The 19,685-nt window shown below is 44.1% G+C and overlaps 1 protein-coding gene across 3 annotated transcripts; it reads left to right on the top strand.

Annotated features, from left to right (window-relative positions):
- The first annotated feature begins 5,854 nt into the window (after positions 1 to 5,854).
- Positions 5,855 to 18,490, top strand: LOC135224208 (uncharacterized). 3 transcript variants are annotated; one of them, XM_064263063.1, is made up of 5 exons: positions 5,855 to 6,014; positions 6,629 to 6,837; positions 16,316 to 16,467; positions 16,604 to 16,738; positions 17,043 to 18,487. In XM_064263063.1, the coding sequence occupies exons 2-5, from the start codon at positions 6,640 to 6,642 to the stop codon at positions 17,254 to 17,256; spliced, it is 699 nt and encodes a 232-aa protein (XP_064119133.1). In that variant the 5' UTR covers positions 5,855 to 6,014; positions 6,629 to 6,639; the 3' UTR covers positions 17,257 to 18,487. The 3 variants fall into 3 exon arrangements, with proteins under 3 accessions (XP_064119133.1, XP_064119136.1, XP_064119135.1); XM_064263066.1 differs by having other exon boundaries at positions 5,871 to 6,014; positions 6,634 to 6,837; positions 17,043 to 18,490; XM_064263065.1 differs by lacking the exon at positions 5,855 to 6,014 and adding an exon at positions 6,341 to 6,490 and having other exon boundaries at positions 17,043 to 18,490.
- The last annotated feature ends 1,195 nt before the right edge of the window (positions 18,491 to 19,685 follow it).

The following is a 19,685-nucleotide window of genomic DNA, read 5'->3' as shown; positions in this document are numbered from 1 at the left end:
ACACCACCGAGTCAGCCTCGCTAACTCCGGGTTAACCTGTTTCGGCAGTATCGGGTCTTCTGATGGCACGTAGAAACGCCTCTGCCGCTGTAGAGGAGGAGAATCAGCTTAGAGGACCGTCCGGATTTTAGCGAGTCCTCCCGTCCTGAGACGAGATTCTCCACCTGATCCAGGACTGAGTCCGCAAGCTCTGATCGTGGCAACCCCATCATCATTTTGGGCTCCCTCTTGGGACCCCCAAAATGACTCGAGCCGGGACGTGGGCTCCGATGGTGGTAGCGGCGATCCTTCCGCGAGGCCATTATGCAGACGCATCAGCTTAATGACTTCCGCGAAGTTCCTCTGTATCTCGGCGGCGTCACCAGCGTCTTGTTGGGAGGGTAGGAACCGTCCAGTCCCTCCAACAAGAGCATATCCCTCGATACTACTCCTCCTTCAGAAGGAGGAACAGCGACAGACCCCTGACGTCGCCTCCAACTACTTGCGCGTAACGTCCTGGTCGGTCCTAAGACCGTGCCTGAGCCGTTACGGCGTCATAGCCGGGTCACGAGCGGCGCACCCCACGTGATCGCTCCTTGGTACCTCGCTCCTCCCGGTATAGCCCGAGGAGGTTTGAAGGTATAGGAGAGGCAGACCTGACGCTCCCCCCACGCTCGCTGGCAGGACCAGCGTGCGTAGAGGGCTGCTGCCGATCGTCAACCCGCGTGACGGTCTAGCAGTAGGCCTAGCGTCGCCGCTTGCCTGGGGCGATTGGCTCGGCTGAGAACGTCGAGACCGCTCTCTAGCGTCAGGCGAGCTGCCGCTGGTCACCGTCTCCGCCCGGTCCCATCGGGAGCGGCGGACGGGTGACCTGCTAGGCTCCCTTTCGCGTCGAGACCGGCCAGCGTCCTCTCGGCGCGTCAAACCGCTGGTACCAGCCGTGGCTGGTACCGGCGGCCGTGGGGACTCCTTCCTCGCCTCAACCCGTGGCCGGTCAGTGACCGTCACGTCAGCCCGAGCAGCCGGTTTGGTCGCCTGCGAGAGCGTCCACTCGGCCTGGCGAGAGTCGTGTACACGACTCTCGCCAGTCTTCTGCTCCGTGCCGCTGTCTTGGTAACGGCGAGGCGAGCATCGGTCCGTCGACAAACTTTGGCTGGACGGTCCTCTTTAGAAGAGCGTCCACTCGGTGCTTCTCGCGAACGAGAAGCAGCCGAGACGGAACCTGGTTTAGCGGCAGAACCACTAGCACCAGGTGAGGACGCACCAGCCGAGGCTGATGCACCTCTGGTCCCCGTCGACTTCTTCTTTGCAGAAGAACGAAGCGACCCCGCGCCGAAGGAACAGGAGGACCAGCAGAAGAGCTCCCCCAGCTCGCCTGAGCGAGCCGGGCCCTTAGAAGATCCCGAAGGACTTCTTATTGGGGGGGAGGAGGCAACCTTCTTCTTCTTCTGGCTGTTTGGCCTTAGAAGTCCAAAAAAGGGGAAGGGAGGCTGCAGACGACGAAGAAGACGATGAAGACGATGACGACACCTTCTTCCTCTTCCTCTTCTTCTTCGCCAGGCTCCGCAGGACAGACGTCAGGTCTTCCATCCAGGAGGGAGCCGGGGTCAGTTGCCGAAGCAACAGGGCCCGACTGCACCTGTCCGGAAGGACCTGAGACTGTTACAGCAACACCAGCAGCGGGAACGGCAGGAACAGGTCCGGAACAGCAGGAACAGCAGGAACATCTGAAAAGTAATGTGTACCTGAAACGGAAAGAGTCGCTGGAGCGGCACAGGTACGGGAGGCACGGCAGGTACTACGGGAGAGCCAGGCGTCCTGTCGACAGTCACCGTCATCCGTGGCACTGGCGCAGGTCCAGGGGGGTACTCCTTGGGGCAGCGGAAGTCCGGGGTCGGCAAAGGAAAAAATCCAGGTGGTGGTGGCATCGTCCTCTTTGGAACGGCGGCAATTGGTTTTTGTACTGCCACCGTGGGTGTCACCGACATTATATGAGGCGTATATACAAGATTGGTGGCATCTCATACGCAGGGGTAGTTAATGTGGTCGTCGTGGTGGTCACCGCACCATGAGTGACCCACGGCCGACCCCGCCAACCGCTGTAGCAACCCCTGGATGCTGGGCACTCCCTGCAGTCCCAGCGACTCCCACACCTGTCCCAAGTCGTCCTTCGCTGCTGGCACACCTGCGGAAGCAACAGTCGGGTTAATAGGAGGGCTTCCCGCGCCTGGGGGGCGAAATAACCCCCCCCAACCCCCCCCAGAGCAGGACAGAAGACCCCGAATACACTGTACGTCCGGGTAGCGGGCGCCCTCCTCCACACTCGACGGATCGAGAGAGGAAAAGGACTCCGCTACCCCCCCGCAGGGGAAGGCGCAAACCGTGGGGGCTGGCCGGGAGGCAGGAAGAGGACGAAGTGTCCGTCAGCCAAAGGAGTCACTGGACTTTCCGATGACTTCTTGGCCGGCCTAAGTCTCTTCCTGCCCTCGTACAGCACCCACTGCGCCTCGGACCAATTCATACAAACCATACATGGCTCGTTGCGGGAGCACTCTCGCCCTCGACAACGAGAACAAACCTCGTGGGGGTCCACCTCAACAAAAGACCTGAACCCCCCACATTTACGTCCCTCCAGCCCGGGACACACTCTACGGGCGACTGGAGGGCGCGGTGAAATCTCAAACTCCTCTAATTCACTCATTGCAAATCAATTGAATAGAGAAAAAAGTACTTACAATCACTCCTGATATACAGAAAGAGAAAACAAATACTCAAAGATGAAGCAAACGACAAGCGGGCAGAGCAATGGCGAACACGTCCTTCCCACACACGGCCGAAAGCAAAAGTGTTTGTTTACCTCCCAGTCGCGCGGCGCGCGACGATCGGACAAGCAGTTTAACTACCGTTTCTCCCCTTGTTCGAAGCTTACGACCGTTCCAGCTGCCGCTAGCTACTTCCTATTGTTAAAGGACCGATGGTTTGTATTACGTATCGGAACAATTGTATTTTTCTCAATCAAAACATATGCCCCTCAATGCTAACTTTCCTCTTTTAACGACTTTCTGGTCATTGCAAATTCGGCCCCATAATTTCTTATGGTGCGAAAACAGAGGCGCATCGACCGAAAACGATTGCGTCACACTACGGCAATAATCCGGCAGTAAAACATCTTCATATATCCAAAAAGTAAATAATGAAGATATATATGCGCATTACGATTATACCAATTACATGAAGAGCTGATAATCTGCATGAATGACTGGTAAACTATTCTGCAAGAAAGTTGAGTAAAGCAATTATTTATAATAGGTACGAAAGTCAAGATGTCGTGACGTCATAATACAGGACTTGAAAGAACGTTCTAATTCCAAAAAATAATTACTTAAATTTGAGTCAGAATCGAGTTACTTTTTCAATAACGAATATTTTCAAATTAATCATCATAATATGTAAAATATTGATGTTTTACTATTTATTTATTAAAATTATCGAAGTGCACGCTTCGTCGTCGTCGTCGTCTACAAACAGTTGTTTACTCGGTGAGGAAAAGTTTTCCGTATGTTATGATAAAAGTGCCCCAGCGTCTGTGGGGACAAGTGGTGTGCGGATTTATCACAGGAAATGGTTTGTTTATTGACACAAGCGACTCCGTAAACATCAAGATGGCGTCAATCTTCTAATACCTCGATTTTGTAAGTAAAAAATGTCGAACGCGTTTTTGGTGAGATTTGCACTACGTTGAGACCGTTTTCAGAACCCTCTGTTTAAATCTTAAAATTTGGCCTTAATTTCTAACTTTGGAGAAAATACTTGCTTCGAAAGGAGAGTAGAGGTCTTTAGCTCCGTTTTTCACCAACAAGAAGTCGCGACTGATGCCCATCTCCGATGTCAGGACGCGTTATAATGTACTTTTTTTGGATTGTACACGCTGAACAAACATTGGTCCACCCTGGACCCTACGGTTATTTACCCTAAATACCTATAAAATGACGTAGCCTAGCCTGGCCTATATTAAACAAAGGACAGGCAATACAAAGGTAGGCTACGTAGGTACACTAGGCTAGTGGCCTAAGCTACGACAAGAGCTTGAGATTTAGTGGATGTGAAATGGATTACGTTACATGCGGGACGTGAAATACTACCTAAATGAGAGAAGTCCGAGAATATTAGAAAAATAAAAAGAAAATGGAAATTCTTTTCCCTTAAATATGGAATGGAGGCGATTATAGGTTATAGCTAGTGGTACTAGGTAGGTACCTCGTAGCAGACCAATCTAAGGGTACCCACCCGACTCCTAGTAGGTACTACTAGGTATACTACTAGCTAGGTACCTAGGTTAGTACTACTACTTTCTATCGTCTAAAACTAGGTAGCCCTGCGTACTCTTACTTGGCGCTCTTCCAGGCATGATCGTGGATTTTCTTCCTTTCCGACGAGATGATAACCACACACTCGAACACAGACGCGACGGCAGACAAATTATTCGAACATGGCGCGTTAATTACGTCGTTGATGGAATGGCTGGCTAATGTTTTGATTATGCGCGAACGTTCCTCACCTCCTCAGTCCTCCTTCGGCCTTCCTTCCCCGTCGCAAGTATCGTACGGAGTCGCCAAGTTGTCGTACTATATTCCCCATATCATCGTAAAGGAAAAATTATTTGTGCATTTAATCTTTTACAAAGTTTTAAACGGTCGCTCGAGAGGTGCTTCATAAAAGGAGTAAAACTTTTAAATTTAGTTGCGCAGCCTGATTCCGCCAGTCGTCGAGCGGGACACGTATCTCAGAAATAGCTAAATGGACGTCTTTCCTACAATGGCAGATCCTGACCTAAGCTAGGGCGACGTTCGCAACTTCGCTGCCCTGGCCGGGGGGCGACTCTCCCCCAAAAAGGCAGTAACCTGTCCCGGTCGGGAATCAGGCCGTGCAAATAAAGTTCTAGTTTTTACAAATTAAAAGTACTCCTCAGTTAACTTTAATTAATTGTGTATCATGTCAACTCAAAAATTGGAGACGCAGATAATAAAGTAATTTCAAGTTTAGGGAAAAAATTGGTAAGCATTAACCTTTTTTTCCTTTAACATGGTTTTCAATTCACACGAAGAGATGTGGATAATACAAGTACTTGTAAATAGAACCTTTTAAATAAACACAAACAAAATTAAGATGAAGATAATACCAGAATTTACACATTGAAATGGAGGAAAATTTTTGCAGAAAGGACTGTGAAGAGATGCAGCTGAGGATACTAAATGCTCGTGAACATTATCGTACAAGGAGAAAATACAACTGAATGGAAGGGCGGGAATATAGGGCGATAAATTATAATAGTATTGACAGAAGTTACCGATTTACATAGATAAAGGAGGAAAAATATATGTAGCGTGTTGGCATAAAGCTAGCTTATTCTAACAAAAGGGAAAAAACTGAATGTTTGCTGTTTGTTTGTGAATGAGCCCGAGGAAATTATGAATATAAAAATGAGTATAGAAAATACAAAGAATCGTCGGTATAGGAGGCTCACTTGTTTAAAATATCTCGAAGATACTCGTATTCAAATTTATTATACTTTATTTTAGTAATTATGTGTGGGGATTAGCCTACAATATCTCGAAAGTAACCTTGGGTATTCTCAGGGCCTTCATTGGGTCGGTCCTTGGGATACCCATGGTGGGTATATCACATCCAAGATGCCACAAATCTTGATCACCTCGTACTAGGTTGACACCGGATTCCACTTAATTACGGACCTGACATAACTTCAAAAAGGAAAGGTTTTGTTATACTCATCAGCCTTAAGAAGTTAATATAACACATACGGTAAAATTACTCTGATTTAGCCAGTAGTTGGTGTATTTCCCAAAACGTTTGAATCGTACGCCTGGCAACGGTACTCTTATTCGGCGCTCTCCTTAGTCAGGTCAGCACAGTTAATTTTTTTCTTTTAGCTGAAAGTTCATAAGAAATTTGTACTCGAATTCATCTTCTAAAGTGAGCAACAAAAACCACAGTATCCAGAAAGACTGGGAATTAGAGTGAGTACTGCGTAACTGCATCATGCCCCCTCTATATCCGTAATAATAAGCTTAAAATATCAGCTGCATAGACTAGGGTATAAAGAATGGCGCATGACAAGTATCAGTAACTGTTACATAATCTCAATTTTATGCACATAAGTGGACAATGATATCAACAGTTATAACAGAGTTAAGCACGTTGGCTTATTAGAGTAAATTTACGTGAAAATGTGAAGATTAATAGTTGTCTGCTTTATGGGTGAAATAAGAGACGGAACGTTTTTGATCCTGGTATGACTGAATCAAGTTAGGCCGAGAATACCGAAAGCGATGGTAGTCCTGATTAAGTATCCTCTCACGGTCCAGATACATACCGTGGTCTTGGTCTTGGTTATAGACGCGTTGTCAAATATCACTTTCTCCAAAGAGGATTTGTATTGAGTTATAATACATGAAAACAGATTAAATTTAGGATACTACAGAATACACTGCAGGTATTTTACATATCAAATGATGTGTGAAAGCTTACAAAGACGTCCTTTCTTTAAATGCATGACAAGTTTGTCACCACAAATTGTTGGTGGTGCGTGCGTGTGACCTTATACATATTATTCATTCTTCCTTTCTTCCAGAGAAGCCGGTAATGGCAAAGAAGGACTCTGATATCGTCATCAGACACCTCATGGAAGAAGATGTACCAAAAGTGAGGGATCTCTGCCAGAGGGTGCAGCATGAGTCAGCCCGGAACGAATTCTTCGTCCATCTCCGAAGATATCTCTCGAGTAGATACGTCATAACAACGCCAGCTTTCTTGTTTTGTTTGTTTCATTTCTTTCTGCAGGTGAGAGCAATCGACTGTTTCATCTCGAATATTATCTTGTTTGCATGTGATGTCTTCTTTACTCTGAATTTAGAGATACCTTTGCCTATACACTGCTCAATTGGTTGCCATGTTGCAATCACTCAATTTTCACACTCGACTTATTCGTCTTTTTGATTTATCCTTCGTCAGCTGCTTTGAGGCTGACTATTTTACTGAAGTTGTTGAGTAATAAACTCAAGATGAATGATTCTATACATATTTATTTAAGTTTACCATTTATTTATATTACATTGTGTTTTGCCGCTAGCGCCTCTGTTGGTAAAAGTTATAACTACAGTTCCGAAATTCCGAATCCGTCTCTGTTACTTCCGTGAAGAGTAAAGGCGGCCATACACGTACGCGACTGGCATGGGGTTTGTCCTGCCGGGATTAGCGCGCGCTCCAGTCATCTTGGGTATTGCCCATACACGTAGGGGACTTGCTCTACGCATATTTTGAGAGGGCAGAGCTAATATGCAGTGGCCGTGTTCCTTTCAGTCCTGTAGTGTCCTGATGTGGTGAGTGTTTTTAAATCATGGCACCAAGTAAAAGGAAGATAAGTGCAATAATGATAATAGCACTCCTGCAAGACACATACGAGCATGAAATATGCCAGACAAATGGTAAAGTATGGGTGAAACCATGGCTAATAAAGAGAGATTTTACCACATGACTTAAATGAAAGAATTAAAGGAAAATAACCCGGAAGATTATAAAAATGATTTAAGAATGATTGATAATGATTGGGGTATTCCTAATTTTTATTGCTGCTTCAGGTACAGTAATCGGGTAACGGAATCCATTCATATAGTTTAGGAGGACCTCTGAATATACAATATGCTTTTCAGTTTTTTCATTTTATTTAACCAACGCAAAGTTTTACCTGCATTTCAGAATGTTTCTCTCTTTCTCTCAAGGTGATATGGAATGCATCATTTCAAACATCTAACTCACCTGGTAGTTATATATAGATTAGCTTACGTCCCTGACGTCACGGCAGAAATTCAAACTCGCGGCAATCGCCGACCGGGCAGTCAAGTCTACCCAGGCATGCAGAACCGCTCCAACTATTCCTCAGATCTTCCCTGCCGCCGCATCGGTGACATCGTTGGAAGTTCGCTCGCTTAGCCCTTGTTTCTTCAGTTATTTGGGGAAGTACACTTTGGCTTTGGCTTTGGCTTTGGCTTGTTGGGTACAATGCGGATCATCTTAATAATGATGATGGATCATAATGAATGATGATGATAAGAATGTTTGATTTAGAATATTATTGCTTTTGACTCTTGCTTATCCTTGATCTCTCTTTTGCATTTTCCAACAATGTCTGACTCTGCTTCGAGAGTAAGAATGTGGGTGAGAGGATATAATTCTCGGCTTGCTAAAACCTCAAAAGATCCTTATTCTATCTATATCAGTTAAGAATAGTTGTAAGAGGCAAGACTGGTGAGTTGGTATGGATATGAGAAAAAATGTTTTCTTTTACCTTAATGTGACTGGATATTATTGCTATGTGAAAAAGCTTGAAAATAATAATAAGATCACGAGAGCGAAGAGTAGTATGTCTCGCTCTCCTAAAAATATTCAAGTGATCATATTGATCCTGCTTCCGTAGTAATAGTTCCTATTCCCCCTACTGATACAGGTGTTTGTCCAACTTTAGAGGACATGATAACGACCATTCAAGCCCTTAGTAACGGCCCCTGTAGAAACAGGGAGAAATCATGGTCGAATGTGAGAGATCTTAAAATCACAAGTTACAGTGTTAAAATCAATGCAAGTGTAAGTGCAGTGGAGGGTGCGACTGCTTGGACCTGTCGTGCTCCTAGTCCTAGACCTCTTCCAAGCTCACCAACCCCTGTGAGAAGGAAAGTCGACCGACGAAGGGAGGCGAGAGGCTTTAGCTCCCGAGCAGCCGTCCCCTCGAGCGTACCTGTTGACGATCCCCAGGACGCTCACCCTCGCCATTGGAAAGGCGAGGTTAAAGTGTTTTAATCATCGTCTGACGACGCAGTACTCAGACGAGGCTGGACGCTAGGCTTCATAGGCTGGGCGCCAAGACGCCAAGCGTCGAGAATTGTAGGCTGCAACTCCGGATCTCTTTGTTTTCGGATACTTGCTCTCCTGCCAATATAAGACGCCAGGATGTCGCACAGGCGGGCCGTCACCTTTGGCAGGAGGTAAGGAAGTATCGGACGAAGGGAGACTTTCGGTGCTTGTTGCAACTCCTGACCGCTCCCCTTTCGACTTCGATGCTTGCTCTCCTACCAAACTAAGACGCAAGATGTCGCACAGGCGGCCGTCGTCTTTTGATAGGAGGAAAGGAAGTATTTGGACGATTGGATGCCTTCAGTTCATTCTCCAGCCCCTCCTGCAGTGTGACGTCTTCAGGACGTTTCGTCTCTAGCCGAACACGATGGAGAGAGAGATACTGAGGTTTAGGCTTCCCCAACTGTCCCCAGCAGCAGGAAGCAGTCTCCAAATCGGTCTTCAGCCCCCTGGGTGGATCGCTGGACCGCAGTTTTAAGGAAGCTGTCTACAACTCGGTCTTCAGCCCCCTGGGTGGATCGCTGGACCATAGTTTTTCCTTACTTCAAGATTTGCAGCAGAAACTCTCCTCTTTAATGCAATCTTATCAGACCCCTTAAAAGACAGACATCCAGTAGAGCAGGACGCCAAAGCGTCAAGAACTGCCAGAGGTGTAGTCATTGTAGCAGCCAGGCATTGAGAAAGTGTGCTACAACTCCTGAACGCTTCTCTTTCGACTCCGAAGCTTGCTCTCCTACCAAGCTAAGACGCAAGATGTCGCACAGGCGGCCGTCGTCATTGGTAGGAGGAAAGGAAGTATCGGACGATTGGATGCCTTCAGTTCATTCTCCAGCTCCTCCTGCGGTTTGGCATTCGTCTTCAGGACGTTCGCCTCTCTAAGCCGAAAACAGGATGAAGAGAGTGATATTGATGTTGCGGCTTCCCCAGTCTGTCCCCAGCAGCAGGAAGCATTCTCCAAATCGGTCTTCAGCCCCCTGGGTGGATCGCTGGACCGCAAATTTTCCTTACTGCAAGACTTGCAGCAGAAGCTCTCCTCATTAATGCAGTCTTATCAGCCTGCTACAAGCAAGACAGCATACGTCAAAAGCTGGGACGAAATGCTGGATGCCAGGACTTGAAACGTCAAGGTTCTCAACCTAGACGACAGACGTCAACATGCTGGACAACAGGACGCCGAGCGTCAAGAGCCTGATTGCCAGGACGTCATGCCTCTAAAAGCTGGACGCCAGGACGTAGTGCGTCAAGGTTTTTTCAGCACCTAGACGACAGACGTCAATATTCTGGGCAACAGGATGCCGAGTGTCAATAACCTGGATGCCAGGACGTCAGGCGTCGAGATTCTGGACGCCAGGCGTCAAGATTCTGGACTCCAGGATGCCAGGCATCAAGATGCTGGAAGTCAGCTGGACGACAGGCGTCAAGAGGCTGGATGCCAGGACGCCAGGCGTCAGATTCTGGACTCCAGGACACAGGCGTCAAGATTCTGGAAGCCAGCTGGACGCCAGTGTCAGAGGCTGGACGCCAGACGCTGACGTCAAGTATTTGAACAGCAGGACGCCAAATGTCATGAAGTTCTACACCAGGAAGCCGAGAATCAGGACTCTCGACGCCAGGACACTGGCAGGTGTCAAGAAGATTCTTCGGAAGCACCGACGAAGCATGACATCGCTAAGTCGGTTATGGGTCGATCAGAAGAAGGGAAGGATGACCCCCCTCCCTCCTTTTCGTCCGATGAAAGACTTTTCTGACGAAGAGAATCAGAGAGATCTACAGCCTTTGTCAGGCTTGAAAAGACTTATGAAAGTTTTTCACGGAACTTTTTCCGGAAAACTTTGTTCCAGCTGCCCCTCATTCCCCACCTTCAGAGTTCACTCGAGAGAAGGCAACTGAGAAGTCCGACTTTACAAAGATGGTGTTATCACGCTCTGCAAAGAGAGCATTGAAAATTAGGAAAGAAGGGATGTATACGAAGAGAGACCAAGGAAAGACAGCTTTCGCATTTCCTCCAGCCAGATTAGCATCCAGATCTAGCATCTGGTATGATACTGGAGAGGCTCTCGGTCTGGGAGTTCCCGTGTCTTCCCAAGGGGACTTCTTGAGTCTTGTGGACTCATTCTCGTCGGACGGCCATGGGAAAGACAAAGGTGGTTACCTCTAAATGGACCACCTCCTCAAAAAGTTTTTTTTTTCTTTGAGCTTTTCGAGGTATTAATTTTCTTAGACTGGACTCTGTGATCTATGGGGAAGAAAATAGAAACCTTCAAGTCTGCTGATACAGAAGAGCTTGTTCACCTGATGTCTTGTATTGACAAAGCTCTTCGAGACAGGTCGAACGAACTAGCGGCTTCTTTCTCTGCGGGATCCTGAAGTAAAGAATCCAAATGTGTTCTTTCCTTTTGAATGGGTGCCCATTCAAAATGCGGAACTGCTGTTTGCATTGGACCTGTTTTATGCGCTCTTTCAGCACAAGAGTTGGTGAATTAGGTCCACTCTGCCTTAGCCCAAAAGGCCACGCAGGACTTAATATCGAGAATCTCTGATAATTGTTTTTTTTTTTTTTTTTTTTACGATAATCGGGTACCTCGCTGAATGCTCGAATTCCTGGAATTTCTAGCGTTTGCAAGAAGAATTACTACTGAAGTAAAGAATATCTCTCAGTAGACGACCAACCCTGGAATACAAAAGTGAACATCCAGTTTGGCTTGAATCTTCGTCTTGGGGTTTTCTGTTTTTCACTTTTGAAGCTTTCCTTAAGGCAAGACTTCTCCTTCACTCTCTTGGCTAGAGAAGGAAGGGTTTAGATTTCTAATCCTTATTCTCATTCCTCGAAGGGAAAAGAATTTAGGATGGAAGTCGTTGTACAGAAATCCACAAATATACGTCGTATATTACCCTCGAGACATGATTCTGTTAAGCAGTTGAATTGTCCGGGGGGTAGTCGCATACCGTAGTTTATTTCTACGGTTTGTGACCGGGAGACTAATATCCTAATAAAACTGCAACTCGGGACTGTCTACATCCCAGGAGTTACCAGTTTCGATTTTTAAGATACTAATGGTATGGTCATGACAACACCACCTCAGGTTTTGTATTTACCGAAATTCATTTCGTTTAAATATAATTATATAATTGCTCGAGCATAAGAGATTCCTTTTTTAACGCTCGATTATTCTAGCCGAACGCATTCCTTCAAGGAATGGATTCCTGGCAACTCAGGATAGCTAGAGAGCAAGGACTAACTGAGTAGGGTACTGCAGAAGACACCCCAGTACTAGCTGGCTCTCCGTGATGCACGCCTGGGTTATGTCTCTCTCCCCTACAATCATTGACTACCGAATTTTTTCTCTGTCCAACAATATCAGGCTTAGGTCTCTGATTAACAAGGGTTCTCGCATATATGAATGACACCTTCTGCATCCCCTTGGATATTGCGAGAACTTTCAACAGAGATATATATTCTAGACTTTTTCATCTTTATGTTTACCGCACGGTAACAGAAGTCTTTACTAGTCTCCCACTGCATCGCATTGCGGGAATGCAGAATGTTTTTCTTCAGACATCTGAGTTTGTCTTTATAATATCTTTTATTCGGAGGGGTGCAATTGTTCATTGTTCACCCCGAATTGACAGATATATACGGAAGACATAGCCTGCTCCCCGACCTGCCAGCTCTACTTCCATATGATCAGCCCACGAGAAGTAGTACTTCCCTGTGTTTTTCATTACTGGAAATCGCTCCGCTTTCATTACAACAACAACTTACAACAATGAAATAGCTGTTAGCGTTTTCAGTCCTTTGTAAGCACAGGTTCAGAATCTTGAGAATCCTTCTCTCGATTCAGCTGTAAAGACGTAGGTTGCATACACTTTCCACCTTAGTCTTCAATGAAACATAGTGTTGTTTTCTTCTTAGCTGAGATTCAACTACCATGAGAATATCTTGCCATTAAGGAACTCGGTCTCTAGAAGGCAATTGACTTTCGCCTATTGGACACATGCCTTAAGAGAATCATCACTTCGTTAAGAGATTCACCACCTCGCCGTCCAGCATCAGTGACAAAAAATAGACAATTTGTATGGTCTCTCGGCATAACCCTTTAAAAGGCAAAGATCACGTGACTTTCTCGGATGCTTAGACAACTTGCCTCACAACGCCGTCAATTGGCAACTGTCAGAGCGCCTGAGTCAGTTAACGGTCTACGCTGTGGACTTAGTAGGTTGTTCCAGAACAATCATTACTTAATCCTAATAATTGTCCCAGTATCCATACCATGGACACCCTCATGGAGTGTCGCTGTCTTATGTCCTATCCGTTGCCGAGAAGAAGAATCTTCGCTGCAATAGGATGGGAGAATAAGAGACTCTTCGCTGCAGACTTTAAGAGAAGTCGTAACGTTACAACCTCAACCATTAAGCGATACATAACTAGGTTCACAGATGTCTTCAATGACAGGAACTTAAAGTGTCTGAATATAAAGATCTCCAAGACCTTCTCAGATCCTTCGACACTACTAAGGCGAGACTACAGTCCCCTCCAGCATGGAATCTGGACATAGTCCTGAAGTTTCTCATGAGTGATAGGTTCGAACCTTTATAGGAAACATCATTTAAGGACCTCACCATGAAAACTCTCTTCTTAGTTAGTCTAGCAACAGCGAAAAGAGTCAGTTAAATGCCTTCAGCAAAGCTGTAGGTTTCAGACAGGGCAATGCTATCTGCTCTCTACAGCGGGATTTTCTATGAAGAACGAACGCCCTTCTCAGCTCTGGACCAAATAGTTCTAGATTCCAAGCCTGTCGGATCTCTCAGGTAAGGAAGAAGAGAGAGTTCTTTGTCCGGTAAGGGCCCTGAGGCATTATCTGGAAAGAACGAAGCATTTACGTGACCATTCAGAGGAACTTTGGTGTTCTGTCAAAAGCCCTCTCTGCAAATGTCAAAGAATGCGCTATCTTTTTTTTTATAAGGCATTTAATCAAGGAAGCACATTCAGCATGTAATGAAGTGGATCTCAGGCTACTGAAAAGTGAAGACTCATGAGGTTAGGGCCGATGCAACCTCTGTAGCTTTTAATCAGAATAGATCCCTTCAAAATATCCTGGACGCAACCTTTTGGAGAAGCAAATCAGTGGTTGCGACGCACTATCTGGGGCAAGTGCAAACTCTGTATGAAGACTGCTACACGTTTGGGACAGTTTCGTAGCAGCTCATCCAGTAATGGGACAAGGGTCTACCCCTGAAATCCCATAACCCAATACCCTTGTTCTTACCTTGGGACTATTGGTATTTTGTGGTTGTTTGTGGAGACTGAACGCAGTCTCCCACAATCATTGATCCTTAGTCAGGTGGTCAACTTGTTCCTTGGTAGTGGCCGGAACAAGGGTATTGTAGGGAGTCTAGTCACATAGAGGTTTAAAACCGGTTGACAGTCTCCAAGAGGTCTTCAGCCCCCCTGAGTGGATCGCTGGATCTCCATAAGGAAAGCAGACATAATGAATCAGGATATCATTGAAGTCAGCTTCCTTAACAGGTACGAACCCGTAAAGTTTGGTATTTTGATTAACTCTTATGTCAGTTCCAACGATGATAGCTGTCTCTGACCCTCCACCAAAGGTGTCAATCAGCTATATATATAACTACCAGGTGAGTTAGATGTTTGAAAATTTTATTTTCATGATAAAATAAATTTTTGAACATACTCACCTGGTAGTTATATATAATTAAATTCCCACCCTCCTCCCCTCTAGAGACTATGGGCAGGGAAGATCTGAGGAATAGTTGGAGTGGTTCTGCGTGCCTGGGTAGAGGGCGCACCGGTGGTGCACCTGACTGCCCGGTCGGCGATTGCCGCGAGTTTTGAATTTCTGCCGTGACGTCAGGGACGTAAGCTATATAGTATATAACTACCAGGTGAGTATGTTCAAAAATTTATTTTATCATGAAAATAACATTTCTTAAACATACTTTACTTCGTATAACAGGAATCTAAGTTGACTCTGGAGATGAATGAATTTGAATATCGATGAAAGGTGTGATATCGATCACTATGGACAGCTTTCCTCTCAAATGTTTTACTAGTGAAATGTTTTACTAGTGAAATTCACAGTCGTTTAAGAATGTTAATGTTTTTATCGCCACGTTTTTCCTTTAAAATGTTTTACAAATTAATTGTAAAACTCATTTATATTAGTCAAAAGATACCATAAAGGCTGGCAGTTTTGGCTTTCACAAAAGCTGTTTGCATCTTTATCTATTTTTTTTTTACATTATTCCAGTTAATTGCTCATAAGCTGCTGTCTTTAAAAAAAAAAAAAAAAAAACGAAATGTCCTCACATTTAGTATAACGGTCTCATTACTACACCACTCGGTGACGACTGACGACAGCCGCAATAAATAAGCAGTCCCCGTTTAATTATTGTGTCAAATTCTTCACTTTATTTGAGGGTAAGTATTTGTCGTATTGCATTTCAGTAATGATAAGTACCCTGTTCAAGGTTAGAATGGAATCGTGAGATAAATACTTGACTGACTGCGACATCCTTTCACAACAGCAGTAGGTACTCCCCCGACTCCCACAGGGAAATAAGGTATTGTACATCTGAAACTTTGCCTCGGTCGTCCCAAACACCCGCCGCGCTAGTCGCGACGCGCCAGTCATTTCAACATGCTGAAATGACGACGGGACAGGACTGGCATCAATAGCCCCCATACACGATAAAGACTGACTGGTTCGCGCCAGTCGCGTACGTGTATGGCCGCCTTAAGTTAGCAGTAAAATGACCTTGTAGCTTGTAGCCTGTGAAGTTATTTATCGGCTTTTTACTCAAGAACCCTCCCATATATTGCCCATTTTTTCCGCCGTCATGCTTCCTTCGTCTCAACAGTTGTCTCTGTCTTAACTAATGACTTCCTGTCTTCCTTTCAAACATTAAATTTTAAGTTTTCTTGACACGTTTCAAAGTACGGGTCTGAAGATACAGCAATTCAACATAGCCAGGGAGTTTATTCCTCTCTAAAATTGCTATCAGAAGCATGATTTACAAACTGCCGAGACTTAGAACACCAGATTACAGAATGAAATGAATAAACAAAGCAGTGACTTGGAGGTAACGTTGTTTTCTGGTTAGATGATACAAAAATCGCTTTCAACGGGCTAGGGGCGAGTTCCTGCCATTTTTAAAATTAATAATGACACGCTGAAAGAATGACGAATATTGTTCCTCTACTTAAATTTATCTATTTGAGGATGTGCCTCGGTGTAGTATAGTTGGTCATTGGCCATTATGTCAGCGTGAAACACCTGGTGTAGGCCTATTTTATCAATCGAGTACATGGCCTATATGTGACCCTTTTATTATTATTATTATTATTACGTTTATACTAAGAGGTAACTCTCCTTTCATTTTATTTCAGATGGGCGCGTTGCAATCATTGAAAAGCAGCATACAAAGCGCCATCATATGTGAGGCTGTCAGATTCTTCTTCTTCTGGCAGAAAATCAAAGGAGTCTTCGGGGAGGGAGAGGATTTGAAGGACCCTTTCCTTTATTATCACAAGCCTGCGAGGTACTGTGTTCCGAAATAAGGCCTATATACTCTATTTTCACAGACTATGATCGTCCACCATTCTTCCCACATGGCTGAACAGTCTTGAAATATTCTGATCCCTATTTCATTGAATTATTAAAACCATTTTTTGCAGGTTCTTTCTCGTGGCCGTCGTGGACGGAGAAATTGCAGGCACGGTGGCAGTCAGGGAAACGGAGGAGCCAAATGTTGCTAAATTGCTGAGGATGTTCGTCCACCCCAGTTTCAGAAGGCGAGGAATTGCTCTGAGGTATACGATGGACGCTTTGAAATAAACACTCACACGCAAATTATTACAGTAGTAATAAAGACCACAATTAGGGTCATCAAATTGCTTGGAACCTAAGATAGTTCTCTCATTCTCAGGCCGAGAATGTATCCACGGTGGTCCACTTGCATACCTTTCTCCGTCTGTAGACTTTATAGCCTAGTTCCCGAATTGAAAAAAAAAAAAAAAAAACTGACCGTCACGAACATGACTTTTATTAAATAAGCAATCAGAGATTAATCACCAGTAACAATAATATCACTAAAGTAAATCTCCCACAAAACAGACTGATCGACGCCAGCCACGACGAATGCAGGAAGCTCAAGTATCAGTCAGTCAGCCTGAGAACGCACACCACGAACGAGAAGGCTTTGAGCTGCTACGAGAAAGCTGGCTACGCCATCGTTGGCAAGAGGAACTTCGCTTCAGTCTACCCTCACTCCTTCGACACTATCCACTTCGTCAAGGACTTGCACGGCGATAAAACCACGAATGGATAGGAATGTTCAGAGTTGCGGAAGTGAACGGAAAAACGGTTAAAAAGCTATCAAGGTGTCTTTTTTTTTTCGCCCGATACTATGAATAGGCCTAAGATTAGACTAGGCTTTAGCGGCGATTTGTTGAACGCGTTAACATCTAAACCCAATGTTAGTATCAATACACTTTGCTAATATGTTTATTAGCGTGTTAATTTGGGTATTTAAAAAAAAGATATATGTAATTATTATTCTCGATGTTATGGTTCTGAGTTCAAATTACAGGTTTAAGCATCGAATATCGAATGATGATTACACTGTAGGTAATATTTGTAGCAAAACGAATATAATATTCATATTGTTCCACTCGCCAATATTTTGCATTTCGTTGCTTTCCAATTTCGTTTGGAAATATAACAAACTGAAATAGGGTTCCGGTAATAAAGAAATGTACTAAAGACTGCATGTTGCTTTAATTCAAGGAAGAGGATAGGTCTAAACATGATTCATGTCACGTACTTTTCAACTCGTGTGAAGACGATTGTTGCATACAAGTAAATTGTTAAAAATGTTTGCTTGGAGACAGTTATATGCAGAGAAATCAAGCCACCTGTTTGCTTTGAAGGTGAAGGCAGTGTCATTCATATGAGCCACTCACAGAATGCACTAAGGCTACAGTTTTTGTTCGTGCTGCTGTTGCTAATTCGAGCGGGTGGCCATAGTCCAAATGTCTCTTGCTCGTATTGATAACAGGATGACGTCACGTCGTTATCTTATTAGGATATTGGAGCAATTTGTCAAACTGCGTTCTCCTTCAGGGGCAAGAGGTATTATATAGCGCGACGCCACATAATTCACAATCAATCCACCAGAAGCGAGATAAATCGGGGTAATCACAAGTGGCTGCTGTTAATGTTTGTAACTTCGAAAACATGACCCAAGTAATTGCAACGCCAGATACTTCTTTATTTCAGATAACAGGTATATTTCAATTGAATTTATTTGAGAATTCTGACAAAGAAACAAAACTTACACATGTATGATGCACATAAAAAACCATAGGTACTAAAGGGGTAACTCTGTTTATCTTTTCGTTAAAAGACTTTTCACTTGTCGAATACAGAAGCAGACTTGAGGTTTATCAAAACGTAGCAAAGGGGAAGGCGTAAAACAACCTTATCGACTTAGATTAGAGGTTACAAGTATACTCGCTGATACTGCAATATATTCTGGCAACTGAATGACATTTTCTTATACGCTTGGATCGATACAAAAACGCACACATGATGAGTTTGAAAAAAAAAAGCAGACCTGCTGGCAGCTTAAAAAAAAAACATACGGGTCCAATAAATACCATAGATATGCCAAATGGATCACGCAAACAGATACTACAAACATTTCAAAAGCATGAGTATGATTTTCGTTGTCTTTGTTCTGTTGGCAAGATTTCAGCTAAAATGTTACGTGTGAATTCTGACGCAAAATTTACGCCAAAGCTGGGCCTCGTTATTAGCAAAATGTATTTATAATTTGGGAAAGATATGATGTATGTATGTATGTATGTATAGTATATATAATATATATATCTATATATATATATAATATATATATATATATATATATATATACCATCTCGAGAGGGAGTAAAAAAGTCAACAGAGATATGTTCGATATGTTCCAAGGTTTTGACAGCTCTGAACCTCTTAAATTAAAAAAAAAAAAAAAAAAAAAAAAAAAAAAAAAACATCTAATCTATTCAAATGTATCCGGTGCGTTTGTAACTTTTATTCCTTCACCACGGTGGTATTGTGATTGGAATAAAAAAGCAAAAACAAAAAAAAACTATAAAAATCACTCTAGAGCAACGGTCGGAAACCACTAATTGACAAGTTTGAAAAATACATAATGCACAATGGGAGAGAATATAGAACTTGGGCCAAACGCCGAGCGCTGGGACTTTTGAGGTCATTCGGTGCTTATAAACGGAAACTGAGAGGAGAAAGGTGTAACAGGAGGAATACTTTTTGCAATTGAACTATGGGATCAGATGGAACGGAGAATATGAACGGAGGTACAGTAAAACGGGGTTACTGCTACGGCCCGAAGGACGCTGCAAAGCTCAACAGTTCAAGAAAGGTGCGTTTAAATATTCAAAAGTAACAGTATTTGAACCATATATGCAAGTAAACACATCTCAAAGTTATTCTTGATTCTCGTGAAGCGAGTATTCTTCACAGGTAGATTTCTCTTGTCTGAAAAATATATATAAAAAAATCACCTTTGAATAAAATTTGAAAGAAACAATCGCCCACTGGTACGAGATAAGAAGAAGAAATGTTTCCAGGTGCAAGATGATAGGTAGTACAAAGATAATTCCATTTTTATAATTTCTCTAGTGGTGGTGGGTGACCTCTGAAGTCTGAACTGTAAGTGAACTCGCAACGGTTTTTACG

The sequence above is a fragment of the Macrobrachium nipponense genome, chromosome 10, assembly GCF_015104395.2.
Source record: "Macrobrachium nipponense isolate FS-2020 chromosome 10, ASM1510439v2, whole genome shotgun sequence".
Lineage (NCBI taxonomy): Eukaryota > Metazoa > Arthropoda > Malacostraca > Decapoda > Palaemonidae > Macrobrachium > Macrobrachium nipponense.
This window is presented reverse-complemented; position numbering and strand designations above follow the sequence as displayed.

Coding starts and splice junctions, on each gene's coding strand:
- LOC135224208 (XM_064263066.1), top strand. CDS start 6,640: ATGGCAAAGAAGGACTCTGATATCGTCATCAGACACCTCATGGAAGAA. Junction 6,838..16,315: donor TGTTTCATTTCTTTCTGCAG/GTGAGAGCAATC, acceptor ATTTTATTTCAG/ATGGGCGCGTTGCAATCATT. Junction 16,739..17,042: donor AGGCGAGGAATTGCTCTGAG/GTATACGATGGA, acceptor CCCACAAAACAG/ACTGATCGACGCCAGCCACG.